Source organism: Pongo pygmaeus, chromosome 10 (genome assembly GCF_028885625.2).
Source record: "Pongo pygmaeus isolate AG05252 chromosome 10, NHGRI_mPonPyg2-v2.0_pri, whole genome shotgun sequence".
Taxonomy (NCBI): domain Eukaryota; kingdom Metazoa; phylum Chordata; class Mammalia; order Primates; family Hominidae; genus Pongo; species Pongo pygmaeus.
The window spans coordinates 60,502,339-60,517,292 of NC_072383.2; the positions used below are offsets into that span (position 1 = coordinate 60,502,339).

The window sequence follows — 14,954 nt, forward strand, 5'->3', positions numbered from 1 at the left end:
GTTATGTGGGATATTTGTAAGGCACTTAGTGCCTGGCATGAGTTAAACACCCAGTATATGTTAGCTGTTGTTATTTTCATCATCAAGTTCTCTAGCAAAGGCCTTAGTACGTGCCAGGCACTGAAAAGATTATTATTAAGTGAGTTAGTAAGTGAAACCTTAAACAATATAAGAAATCAGGTGTTCAATATTTTTTCTTGTCTTCAAATAGACAGCTTTCAAGGACTAATAGGAAATATTATCTAGATTGCTTATCAGTTCTTAGCTTTTGGACTAAAATTTGTTATCAGGTTTATTCTATAGATTTTTCTGATATTCAGACTTCAGAATACTGAAGAAAAGCCCATAAAAACTTTTTCTTAGATGGAGTTTGTTGTTAAAAAATTGTGGGTTCCAAATTATGCATTTTAAAGTCCCAAAATTTCTCTATACATCAATTATAACACTATTAGTGTGTTTTCTTATCATAAAGGATCATTGAAAATCAAAATGCATAGTTAAGTCATTAATTTGTGTTAAGATTCTTACAAAGAAATTATAATACTTAGTTTTCTCAGGTACCCACATATGGTTTTTTGTTGTTGTTAGTCATTGAAAATAAAACAATTCACTTAGAGTAATTCAGTCTCTTTTTCCACAGTAATTACTACTTGTTTACTTCTAAGAGTTAAGATCCAGCAAGAGGTTAATGAAGAAGAAAGTAGAACTATTACAAGCAGTCAGTAAAGAGAATTTTTAGAGTGTATAAATTTTACTATTCAAATTCTTCATTATTTCTGAGAAAAAAATATTGAGACATGGTATTAGATGTCTTTATACTACTTTCTTACATTATAATTATAGGACAATCACACTTAGGTATGGGCAGCACTTGCATATCTACTTTATATCTCAGTGCAGTTTTATCTAAAAGTTCCATTATAGCTAAATGGCTACATCTCCGCTGAGGGAAAATAAAACTAATGTGTTATCTGATCAGCTAAAAGCCATGGAGTGCATAAAATAAATTTTGTACATACTGTTTTTAAAGAAACTTTTTAAAAAAGTTAAATGGTTTGAATTTTGGTTGAAGATTTTAAGAGTACCTACCCTCTCAGGCATAAAGTGATCATCCTTTTTGTCTTATAAAGCACAAGTATATTTTAGACACTTCATAAATAATATCATTAAATGTTTTTCTCATGGAGAAAAATGAAGACTGAAACAAGAAAATACGAAAAGAAAAAATAAATTTGTGGCTAGAAAAAAAAACCCTGATTTAAGTATTTTCAACATATTTGAAATAATTAAAATCTGCAGTATCATGATATACATTTTATTCTTTCTTCCTATCAAATTATTTGAAGTAAGAAACCTAGAGAAACTAGTTACTATTTATTAAAATGTTTTCTTATATTAAAATATTTTAATTTATTTTAAATCAAATCGATATATTTAGATACATTTCACATTAAATATACACAGCCCTGTCAAAAATTAATCCATACATTTCTTTTAGAAACAAATTTTCTTAGATGACTTATTTTCCCAACTGCAACACACATGATTATTTGTTAAAGTTGGTGGACCAGGCATGGTGCAGAAATCAGATGTCATTTCAATGAACTGATATCACAGAATTTGAAGTCAGTGTCATCGTGGTCAGTCACACATTCTTAATGGCCTAATGGTTGTATTACTGAACAAATGATCAGATTGTAGAACCTGAGGACTGCCTGGGACTTCACTTTGTTGACCCTTTTTCTATTCTGTTAAGAAATAAATCACACTGTAAAAAAAGAACATTTTTTAGCTGATTAACAATTTCAGCCTATACTTTATTCTATAACAGTTTAAAATAGTTTGTGTCCTTTAGGGCTTAGAAAAGATGGTATAATACATAAAATAAGACAGATTTTTTAAGATTCTGTGGTTAAACAAATATATATACAGTAAAGAACTTAATGGAGTTCAGATTATGCATTCTAATGTTCTTATTTTGCTTTTATAGGCCATTTGTGTAGGACCAGAAAACATGCAGATAATGTATCCAGCTATATTTGACCAGTTGTTGGCATTTGTAGAATTTTCCTGTAAACCTCCACAGTATGGACAGCTGGAAACAAAGCACATTGCAAATGCAAAATATAATCAGGTAATTTACTGTAAATTTTATTTACTTTGTAAGATTTAATGGCTTATAAATACAGATAGTTCCACTTAAGATGGACTTTGATTATCTCAGAAAAGGATACTTTTCACTCAGAAATATATTTACACATGTCTGTTAGCAGTTTAAGCTGAACAGAAATATTGTTTGGGAAACTAGTTCTGTGTTCTTTTTCTCATTTATGACTTTCCTCTTCGAACTGGTTCTTCAGAAAGTTTGGCCTTTCATATTACTCTCCAGTATATCTTTCTTGAAAAATATAAGTTCCTTTGTACCTCTTTCTTGGTTGCCCCATCCCAATACAAAACAGCTTCAAAATCCCTAAGTCTAATCTTACTTAAAACAGATACCTGCCATGCAAGATGAAGAAACTGTTTGTACTAAATAAGAGGTTGTACACTACTGGTGTGAAATTTAGTTGGATTTTATATAAAATATTTTTATAGCCATAGTTGGCAAATTTTAACTTTGTTTAAGTAAATTTCTGAATGCATGCACATGCTGATTTTGTTCACTCAACATAAAAATTATAATTTTATATCGTCCGAAAGTAGTTTAAATATGTATTAACTTTTCTCATTCTATTTGTCTTGCAACACAATGGAATCACAATAGATCCAACTATTTGCACCGGTGAGTTAAATTTCCTAAAATTGTCCTAACCTATTGGCAACAAATAAAGTACATCTTTCCCGGTTCTTGGTAGAATGCTCTATGTGCTTTTTCCAATAGTTTTAATTTTTGCCTGGCTGAAAATTGTTTTTTTCATGAAGTACATATCTCTTTGAAAACTTTGCATGTAATGTAATCTGACCTAAAACCAAGGCCTGAACTTTAAGACAAAGATGCTTTCTCTTTGAAAACAATATGATTAATTTAATCTTGTTTATTTTTAACTGCATGTGAAAATATTACTTTCTAGGCGGAATGGGTAGCCTTGAATTATGTGCCGTTTGCTGAAAGGTCTTTAGAAGTAGTTGTGGATTTATACCAAAAAACAGCGTGTCACAAAGCAGTGGTGAATGAGAAAGTGCTCCAGAATATTATTAAGGTATCTTTTTTTCATTTCTACACTTTCATTAGATGGTGAGAACATTATTGAAATTATTCCTTAGGTAATACATTATCATTATATTGGGATAAATAGAAAATAAAATTTGTATTATTATTTGTAATGACTTTTCTCCAATATTCATGAATTGTATTTAGCAAGCCATTTTTCTAAAAGTTCTTTTTAGTGAAAAATATTTTAACATAAATGTGCATTAAATTTGTTACAGTTCTTAATGAGAACACATGGACACAGGAAGGGGAGCATCACACACAGGGACCTGTTGTGGGGTGGGGGGAGGGGGGAGGGATAGCATTAGGAGATATACCTAATGTAAATGATGAGTTAATGGGTACAGCACACCAACATGGCACATGTATACATATGTAACAAACCTGCACGTTGTGCACATGTACCCTAAAACTTAAAGTATAATAAAAAAAAGTTTTGTTACAGTTCTTACATTTTCCCACATAACCCAGTGATGGGATTTCTTAGGACAATATTCCTCAAGGTTCAAGGTTGATGAGCATTCAGGGAGAAATTCACAATGCAGCCCGTAAACTTAACTGAACATGCATGCTGACTTTTTTAAAGCCACTTTTTTAGTATATGGACAGCCATTTAAAAGATTCTTGTTGATTGTGTTCCATTCCTCTAAGGCTTATTTCTTGTTTTTCCCTCTGTTTTGAAGGACTAGCCCTAAACCTTGTTCTTCCTGTAGCGTGTGGATGTACCTTATATTGATTGTATAAATACCAGACCAACTTGAGCTGTCTTCTCTCAAGACTCATCTATCCCCACCTTTCTTCATTGGTGATTATTTTCATTTTTCTTTCAGCCATCTTATACAAGGATTATTAAGCCTTGGATACTACAATAATTTTCTCTCAACTGCACTTACTACTCAAATTGTCATCCTCTTTCAGTTTTCCTTTATTTCCATATCCCTTAAACAGTTTGTGGCCTTCACCTAGTCACCACTCACTCTTTGCCTATTGTGCGTTGGTTTACGTCCATATTGCTCTACAGAAACTGCTTTCTTAAAGTTACAAAAGACCAAATCTTCACATCCTCAGTCCTTCTCTAATGATTTATCTTCCCTATAGCATGATACTGGCCTTCTGAAACCTGAGCCTTCTGAAAGCTCTTTCTTCTCTTGACTTTTATGATACTTTTCTCTCCTTACTGCTTACCTCACCAAAACTATCCTCTCTCTTTATTTATTGAGCATATTTTTAAAGCATCTTTCTACAAGGTACTAGCAATTTTAAAATGAATAAAATGATTCTTAGATTTAATAATTCAATATAGAGAATAAAGAAAGGCAAACAAGTAATACTACAGTATGTTAAGTGCTAGGTAAAGACCATAGTGGAGGCTTTGCATTCAGATAGCCTGACTTTGAATAGTCCACTGTTACTGGCTTACTGCTTTATGGTTTTTGGCAAATTGACCTATCTGAGCATGTTTCTCGTCTTTAAAAGAAGGATAATACCAATACTACTTACATGTCTTACCTATAATGAGAGAATCCATTGAGATACAGCATTTAATGATGCTTGCCAAGTAGTCAGTGCTGAATAAAAATTGAGTTCCTCTGAAAGACAAAAAACTAAGTCAACTGCTGAGGGGATTTGGGCAAGAATTAATAGAGATGACACTTGAAAAATTTAAGAGTTAGGTTAAAAAGGGGGAGGCAGGTATTATAGGTAAATTAAGCCATGTAAAAGATCATGGTATATTTTTAAGAAATGTTGAGAAATTTAGTTCAGGACCTGGGATATGTCTGAAAAGATAACTGTTGGTCTAGGCCATCATAAGATCAGACCTTATTCTTTAATCATTTAAGGATTAAACACTAAAAAGTAATATGAATCAGTTTGTGTATTTTTATTTTTTTTAAAGACAGAGTTTTATTCTGTCACCCAGGCAGGAGTGGAGTGGCATAATTATAGCTTACTGCAGCCTCAAGCTCCTGATCTCACGTGATCTTCCTGCCTCAGCCTCCCAAGTCGCTGGGACTGCAGGTGGGCACCACCACCCCTAGCTGATTTTTAGATTTTTTATAGAGACTGGATCTTGCTTTGTTGCCCAGGCTGGTCTCAAACTCCTGGCCTCAGGCAGTCCTCTAACCCCCTTCCAAAGCACTAGGATTGTAGGTGTGAGCCACTCTGCCTGGCCTCAGTTTATATATATGTATACATTTTTTTTCTTTTTTTTGAGACAGAGTCTTGCTCTATTGCCTGGGCTGGAGTGCAGTGGCTCAGTCACTGCAGTCTCCACCTCCCAGGTTCAAGCAATTCTCCTGCCTCAGCCCCCTGAGTAGCTGGAAATACAGGTGCACACCACCACGCCTGGCTAATTTTTGTATTTTTAGTAGAGACGGGGCTTCACCTTGTTGGCTAGGCAGGTTTTGAACTCTTGCCCTCAAGTGATCCGCTCACCTCAGCCTCCCAAAGTGCTGGGATCAAAGGCATAAACCACCATGCCCAGCCACTCAGTTTGTATTTTTAAAGGAGTTAAATGATCTCTTTTCTATAATCCCATTTCATTGGTGCCACTTACCACATTGTTTTGTGGTTAATTGGACAAGGCTCTTTCTCCAAAATTGTGAACCTTGTGGTGACAGGCAATTACTGAGCACATACTGTATACCACTTCCTGTTTAGATGTGTAAACATTTTTAAAAATAAAATGTATAAATTGAATGGATCTGCTATGCTTAATGTTTTTCTTGGTTTTAATAAAATATCAATTGCAGTAGCAAACCATACTTTTCTTTTATCTTAGCTCGAGTTATAAAATGTAAACTCAAAATGGCCCTGTATCACTTAGTATTCTTTTGGTTGCAAATGACATACACTCAGGCTCTGACTAGCTTTAACAATAAAGAGAACTTTTGGGCATGCTTAATGGGAAAATTCAAAGATAGAGGAAGGGCATTATGACTGGCTGATCCAGTGGTTCAGCAGTATCATCAAAAACCACATTTCTTTCTCCAGAAAGTTCTGCTAAGAATTGACCATATCATTTCTCTTCATAGCTGTAGGCCAGTAACAGGATTATATGTCCAATAGGAAGAGAGAGAGGAAGAGAGAGAGTGTGTATGTTCCTGCATACACACATTCACACACTTCTATTCTTCTTAAGTTCCTAAAATTAATTTTTAGTGGATCAGCTTTGGTCCCATACCCACTCTTGAACCAATGATTATGGCCAGGGAAATTGATTGGATTCATTGGCTTAATCAACTCCTCACCTCTTTGCCTGAATTCCCAAACTGGAAGTAGAGACAGTTGCTCCCAAAGCACATGGATTATATGGAGGTGGAAGGAGGGGAAGGGGATAAATAGATTCTGGGTGTGCTAATTATCTGTTAATGAAGGCACATTTCATGCCAATATGTAATGGTTAATATGTATACTGTATGAGTATTCAGTAATAATTCGTGTGGAAGATGATGATATTTGGTTTTATATCCTTGAAATATGAAAATTTTTCTACTTTTAGACCTGAATGTTTACGTAAAAGCAGAATTTTTACTCTAATGCAAATAACCTGACAGTATGCCAAAACTGTTTGTCAGTGGTGCTCTGTGTTAGTTCATTATGATGTTTTGGTTAATCTAGTGTTCTAATTGCAAGATAGAACTGTGATCAGAGAAATTCATTCTGAACCACCAAATTAGTTCTTTTAATAAATAAAAGCCACCCGTCTCAAAAGTTGATCAGTTGAAAAGATAAGTCACTATACTTAGTCATTATATATCTAGTCACTGTGCATAACTCAAACGCTCTACTCCTGTACCCCTCAATGGTCAAATCTTAAATTATCAGTTTTACTGAACTATTTGGAGAAGGAAAAAAGTACACAAAAATAGAAGGGAAACAGTACACATATTAGAGTAGGATATAAAATTCAAATCATTTTACAGATAGAACATACAACTTCAAAGTATTGACATTTTATGTTGTGTTTACTCTTCCCTCACCATTAGTGGGAAAATACAGTCATGTACTGCTTAAGGACCGAGATACGTTCTGAGAGATGCATCATTAGGCTGTTTCATCGTTGTCTGAACATCATAGTGTACTTACACAAACCTAGATGGTATAGCCTACTTCACACCTATGCTATATGGTCTAACCTATATATGTGGCAGATGACTGCATAAGCAATATTGACCCTTTGCATATGGGATATCCACATCAGCCAAATTATTTTTTGCTGGAATAACTGTGGCAGAATTTTCTTTTTCTTTCTTTTTTTTTTGAGACAGGAGTCTCACTCTGTCGCCAGGCTAGAGTACAGTGGTGTGGATCTCGGCTCACTGCAACCCCTGCCTCCTGGGTTCAAGCGATTCTCTGCCTCAGCCTCCTGAGTAGCTGGGACTATAGGCACGTGCCACCACACCCAACTAATTTTTGTATTTTTAGTAGAGATGAGGTTTCACCATGTTGGCCCAGATGGTCTTGATCTCTTGACCTTGTGATCCACCCACCTTGGCCTCCCAAAGTGCTGCAATTACAGGCGTGAGCCACCGCGCTCGGCCAGAATTTTCTAATTCCATAACATCAGGTTAAGAAAAGGTACAGAATTGTGTTTCCTTCTCTTAACTTTTCAGATAATATCCCTATTATTGATGATGAAAAACTGAGGTTCAAAAATGTTATTTATTTAGGCTCATTGTTTATAAGATAGAGATAGGATTTAAAAGTATATCTTTCCAGACAGTATTTGAGGACCACGTCTGAGAATTGGCCTTTCTGCGAAATAACATCCTTTTTTAAATGAAAATACCATCCTTTTTAAGATGAAAATACCTATGTTATTTTTTTCTCTGCTGTAGTTTTTCTTAATTAAAATTGTGTGTGTATGTTTTAATTAATGCTTATATTAAACTGTCTTTATTTTCAGACTCTTAGGGTTCCTCTCAGTTTGAAGTATTCCTGCCCTTCTGAAAGCACATGGAAACTAGCAGTATCCTCTCTCCTCAGAGTTCTTTCTATTGGGCTACCTGTTGCCCGGCAGCATGCTTCTTCTGGAAAATTTGACAGTATGTGGCCAGAACTAGCCAATACTTTTGAAGATTTTCTCTTTACTAAAAGGTCAGCTCATTCATTTTTAAAATTAAGACAAGAAGTGGCACATTATATCTTCAGTTGCTCTAAAAACAGTTGTCTTCATTCATTAACAAAGTAATTGATTATAAAGGTTGCTAGATTGTATTAAAAACACACCTGGATTAGCCATTTATCCATTGGGTACATTATCCGTGAACAATGGAGATTTTTGCTTTTTGTATTTTTGCTTATAAGACAGGAATATTATATATAAAACAATACAAATGCATCATATTTAAGAATTTTAACTTAATAAAACTAAGAAGATTCATTTTTTAATTTGATGCCCTTTGGGCATTGCAAGAGAAAAACAATGTTAGAAAATCAGTGTATTACCAGAATAGGATGAGTGGCAATATAATGATCAGCTCTTTAAGATGTTTAGATTTGTCAAAGATTAACAATTTTCATTGTATGGTATCTAATTTAAAGCTTGTATTTAGGATGCTATTTCGACCCCTCACTGAACTACTTACTGTAGGATGATTGGAACACAGACTACATTTTTTGAATGAAGAATTTGCTGAGGTCCATCTAGAGCTGTGCTATTCAGTACAGTAGCAATTGCTAGTTACAAATGACTAATTAAAACCAAACTTTAAATAAAATTAAAATTTTCTTCAGTCTCTCTAGGCATGTTTTAAGTACTCATTGCCATGGGTGACTAGCAGCTGCCACACTGGGTAGAGCAAATTATTGGACATTTCCATCATCACAGAAAGTTGTGTTGGGCAGGACAGATCTAAATCATGCCCTTTTACTAAATGTGGACTTGTCTGTAATAGCTGTAATAGCCAGGCAGTGTTTAATCCTTCTAGCACAAGTAATTATCCTTTGTGTTACATTGGTGAAATTCTTTTCTGAGACAGAGCCTTGCTCTGTTGCCCAGACAGCGGTGTGATCACAGCTCACTGCAGCCTCGACCTCCCAGGCTCAAGCAGTCCTCTCACCTCAGCCTCCTGAGTAGCTGGGACCACAAGTGCACGCCACCACACCTGGCTAATTTTAAAATTTTTTGTAGAGATGGAGGGTCTCACTGTGTTGCCTAGGTGTCTTGAACTAACTCCTGGGTTCAAGTGATCCTCCCACTTCGACTTCACAAAGTGCTGGGATTACAGGCATGAGCCACTGTGCCTGGCCAATTTTTTAAATGTTTGTATCCATCAGTAATTTTTTGATATTGTAGAATGATGCCATGTACTGCTAAATAACCATTTAACATTATTAGTTTGAAGCCACTTAAATTATGGATTTGATGTACTTGAAGAAAAAAACTTACATTGGCATATGGATAATGATTGAGTCCACAACAGAATGAATTAACTGAAAAAAATTTTCTTTACTATTCTAATATGGTTTAGTTATTCAGTAAAAAAATTTCTAGGGTGCAGAAGATTAACTTGCGTTTCCCCTGTAAAAGTTTGTCTTATAGTTCAGAATTTAAAATAATTACAGGTGATCCTAATTTCTGTCTTGCAAGTGGTCAGACTTTGTTTTGTAGTTTATATATTTTTCACTTCTAGAAATGTTATTGATACCAATGTAAGCATACTCTGTTTCTGAAGGAAAAATTATAGGCACTCATAAACTATATTCAAACAAATTATGTTTTCATCCTTAAAATAACTCTGAAAATTTGAGTTCCTTCATAGACATAAGAGCCTGAGTCACTATTAATTTGTATCAAGCACATAGGTTGAGAAATTTAAATTTTTCCTTTTATTTTCTAATTGTCTATATATGCTTAATGCCCCATTAACAAATTGAATAAGCTTTCAGATCAGCTTTTTTTTTTTTTTTTTTTTTTTGCAATGAGTAAAACTTCTTTAAGTATTGCTTTCCCTAGCAAGGTGTGGTGACACACCTGTAATCCCAGCTACTTTGGGAGGCTGAGGTGGGAGGATTGCTGAAGCCCAGGAGTTCAAATCCAGCCTGAGCAACATAGCAAGATCCTGTATATAAAAAAAATGGTTTTCTATGTAAAATAATAATATTTTATATAATTTTGTATTAATGCAGTTGTAGTATAATTTCATTTAAAATTTTAGCTCTAAATTTAGAGGTTTTTGTTTGCTTGTTTTTGTTTTTCTTGAGAGTTTTTCTGCCATCTTCCTTATTCTTGAATTTCTTATGAAATATTCTTCACTTTCTGGACTTTATTCTTATTTTATTAAATCCCGTTTTCTGAAGAGTTTTTTAATATAGAAAAGTGGACACTGGAATTAAAGGCCAAATAATAGTATTTTACATAATTTTGTATCAATGCAGTTGTAGTATAATTTCATTTAAAATATTTTGCCTGATTATGGCTCTACTTACCTTAAAGGTTTGAGTATGTTTGGTGTGTTGGAAAATACATTACTTAAGAAGCAGCCAGCATAGCGGATAAGAGCATTGGCTTGGCAACCAGACTACCTGGATTGAAATCCCAGTAGTACTACTTTGTACTACTTTTTAGACAAGTTATTAAACCTTTCAGGGACTCATTTTTCCTCATCTGTTAAATGTCAATAATAATGCTCCCTAACTTACAGGGTTATTGTGAGGATTAAATCACTTAAAATGAATGAATGCTTAGAATAGTACCTGGCATGTAAGTACTTTAAAATGCTTGTTTCCACTATTATTGTCATTAATGTTTTTTCTTTCTTTTAGAAAAGGTGACATTATTCATATTAATTCCCATGAAACAACTATTATTTTAAACCAAAATTCTAAAGGCCAAAACTCTAAATGACTGAGACTTGGAAATTTAGCTCTAAATTTGGAGGTTTTTGTTTGTTTGTTTTTGTTTTTCTTCAAACAGTGTCTCGCTCTGTCACCCAGGCTGGAGTGAAGTCGCATGTTCATGGCTCACTGCAGCCTTGACCTCCTGGCCTCAAGTGATTCTCCCACCTCAGCCTCCCTTGTAGCTCGGACTATAGGCGTGCACCACCACACCCAGCTAGTTTTTGTATTTTTTTGTAGAGACGGGATTTTGCCGTGTTGCCAGGCTTGGAGTTATTTTTAATGGCTAAAAATAATAAAGCTTCTAAATTCAGCTCTCAAGTAACACAGTATCAGTATTCTAAGTTATGGTTATTCTAGTTACAGATTTAAGCTTTCTACTCCATGGAGTAGTTGATGAACACCCTAGATTGAGAGTCAGGAGACCTGTGACCTGGTCCTGACTTGCTGTCTACTTTCTATTGATCGTGAGCTGGTCCTTTCCCATCACTAGGCATTATTTTCTTTATTTGAAAGACAAAAAGAAGGCCAACCGGAGTATGTAATCCCAGCATTTTGTGAGGCCAAGTTGGGAGGATTGCTTGGGCCCAGGAGTTCAAGACCAGCCTGGGCAACATAGTGAGACTCTGCCCCTACAAAAAAATTTAAAAATTAGCCAGATGTGGTGGCATGTGCCTGTAGTCCCAGCTACTTGGGATGCTGAGGTGGGATGATCGCTTGAGCCCAGGAGGTTGAGATTGCAGTGAGCTGTGACTGTGCCACTGCACTCCAGCCTGGGCAACAGAGTGAGAGCCTGTCTCAACAAAGAAAGATGAAAAGTTATTTGTTGGAGTAATTGTAAAGGTCCATGAATGTTTAATCAGTCTTTTTAACTTACAGCTTATATTGGATAAAGCCAGTTTAGTTTTTGTTTCATAGTTCAAAAATACTTTAAGGCTCAAATTGAAAGCTTTTATTGGTCAGTTGATAGTAAAAGTGCAGTGTTAAGAGAACTTAAAAACCATGCACATTTTCAGTTTCATAACAGGTTTTCTCTTTGTTTTTGTTTTCTAAATAATTGATAACTTTGGAGGTCATAAACTTTTACATTTTAAACTTTACTTAATGCCACGTATGTACTGTGTTCTATAGCTGAAGTTTATCGTAGTATTTGAACAGTAGGAAGATTGTTTTGGAAAGTTGCTTGGAATAGCAAGACTTAATGAATTTAAATAAGACTAATACTTGGTTATTTTTTATATTGGTACCTTTATAAATCCTTTAACCTAATTAATACATACTCTAAGACTTTAAGAATAAACATATCTCTGTCTGTAATATTCCCCAACCTTTTTGATCTGCAAGATGCTTTGGCAAGGGAATACAATAACACAGAAAATACAAATAAAATCAACTAGCAGAAAAGAAAGCCTTTGCATGTCATTGAGGGCATAAGTAAACAGTTTAAGAGAAAGAAAAAGACAAAGTTGAAAAACACAAGGACTGCAATTTGGTAGACACTTGAAGTCTATTAGAAATTCATTTAGCCAACTTTGAGTACCAAAACATGGTAGTTATAAAGGAGACACAATGGGTGAGTGGGAAGTTACACAATCTGTGGACCTTACATTAAAAATCACAAAGTACTGTGCAAAAGAATTGAAAACACATGTTCACACAAAAACTTGTACACTAATGTTCATAGCAGTGTTATTCATAGTAGCAAAAAAGTGAAAATAACCCAAATGTTTATCAACTGATGTATAGACAAATTGAATGTAATATATTCATACAGTAGAACATTATTCAGCCATAAAAAAGAATGAAGTGCTAATGCATGCTCAAACATGGATGAACATTTACAACATAATGCTAAGTGGAAGAAACTAGACACAAAAGGCTATATATTGTATGATCTTGTTTATGGGCTATATCCAGAGTAACAAATCCATAGAGACAAAGTAGATTTATGGTTCCCAGGAGCTGGGGGGAAGGGAGATGAGGGAGAGTGACTGCTAATGGGTACAGATTTTTTGGGGGGGGTGATCAAAATGTTCTGGAATTAGAAATGGTGATGGTTGTACAACTTTATGAATATACTAAGGAACACTAAATTGTATATTTTAAAAGAGTGAATTTTATAATATGTAGATTATATTGCAACAAAAATTTTAATATGTCATACAGAGAGAACTGACAAAATACAAATAACACTTTAGCAGTTTGAAGGCGCTTTTTTATTTTAAATAAAGATTCATGAAAATTTTTAAAGATTACTGTAGTTTTCAAATTTAAGGAATTTAAGATCTTACATGGCTTATTTGTAACCTGCAGTATTGACCATTGCCCCTTAAAATTTATAGGTAAATTCTGTTAATCAGCATTTTTAAAAGCTCAATCGATGTTTTTGATATGTTTGCTGGTTATAAATTAAATAACTATTAGTTATCCAGTTTTTAGTTTTGTATGCTACTCTCTTCCCTCATCATATGATATTTTAAAAATCTAGTTCAGTGTTTCTGATACATGATCCAAACACTATTAATATTATTAATGTGTTGAAATAAACACACTAATACACCTTAGCACACAGTATACACACTAAAAGTATTAATATTGTTAGTGTGTATATTTCTATAAACACTAATAAATATACACACTAATAATATATTATTTTATTATTTTTGCCTCTTCATTTTTTGTTGATAATCAACTCATCCTTAGTTACCTCCACCATCATCACAAATCTTTTAATATTACTAAACCCTTACCTTCCTTGGTTATAAATTAAAATTAAACACAACTTTTGTCTCTAGAGATGCAGATATAGTCTGTGAAGCTGCTTTAATGGCAGTGATTGTGAAATTCCTCTGATTGGTTCAGGTTTGGGTAAATTTCTTTCAGTTTTTTTCGTCTATTTCCTACTACCAATTTATAGTTGGCTTGGGACTTGGACACCAGAATCTAAGTTCCATGAGAAATGGACTGAGTCTGTCTTGTTCACAGCTAGATCTTGAACACCCAAGAATATAATACCTGATGCAAAGTAGTTGGTACTCAGTAGATATTTGTTGAATGAAAAATGTCCAAATCAATGAAACCACAGTCTGATGCCCATATATTCCTATATACAAAATTGTATATTATACTTAATATACAGAAGTGTATATTAAACCTAAATGTTCTAATACTATTTTTACATCTACAACATAAAAAAGAATAATGTAGGCTCAAATATCAGATAAATCTAGGTTTAGATTGTGGCCTCATCATTTACTTAAAGTGTGTTCTCGGGCATATTACTAGGCATTCTAAGTTTCGGTTCCCTCTTCTCTTGATTATATAATAATTACTACATGGAATTGCTATGGGAGATTAATACAAATAAAGCTCATAGTACTGTGGCTGTCTGACTTTTTAGCTGTCATTATTCTAACAGTTATTACTATCCTATTCTCAACTGTTTTTAAATAGTACCTTGCTGTTTTTTAACTTTATGTCCATTTTACTGTTCACTCTTATGAGCCACAGAGTCTGGAATCCACCTTGGTTCCTCAGAACTATTGATTTTCTTTGTTCTTGTTGGAACAATTTTCTGCTTTAGAAAATCTGCATCAGTCTTCTTCTTTACAGATTTTCCCTCTTTATTGTAAAGATCTTTAATCCATTGTATTTATTACAAATTAATGATTAATGGACTGTCTCTGAGTGAATAATTCAGCAGCTGAACTAAGGCTGTCTTAAATAACCACCAATATAAGTGAATTCAGGTAACACCACAATGGTAACTTTTGCTCTGCTGCAGATGATAGCTCTTTACCTTTCGTTGTTTTTTTCATTCATAATATTGAAAGAAGTTTAGTTCTACAGATTTTATTTAGTTCAAGATTGGACCTAGTGTTTTTGTAGTTAGAGTATCATG

The 14,954-nt window shown here is 34.1% G+C and overlaps 1 protein-coding gene across 7 annotated transcripts in view; it reads left to right on the forward strand.

The window, feature by feature from the left end:
* MON2 (MON2 homolog, regulator of endosome-to-Golgi trafficking) overlaps positions 1 to 14,954 on the forward strand; it is a 137,079-nt gene that overhangs the window by 95,994 nt on the left and 26,131 nt on the right. For 5 of the 7 annotated variants that reach the window (XM_054444098.2, XM_054444101.2, XM_054444100.2 and 2 more), the window contains 4 exons: positions 1,991 to 2,134; positions 2,765 to 2,782; positions 3,072 to 3,200; positions 8,121 to 8,311. In XM_054444098.2, the coding sequence (XP_054300073.1) occupies positions 1,991 to 2,134; positions 2,765 to 2,782; positions 3,072 to 3,200; positions 8,121 to 8,311 (482 nt within the window). The remainder of the gene's footprint in view (positions 1 to 1,990; positions 2,135 to 2,764; positions 2,783 to 3,071; positions 3,201 to 8,120; positions 8,312 to 14,954) is intronic. The other 2 variants (XM_054444099.2, XM_054444103.1) reach the window with 2 other exon arrangements.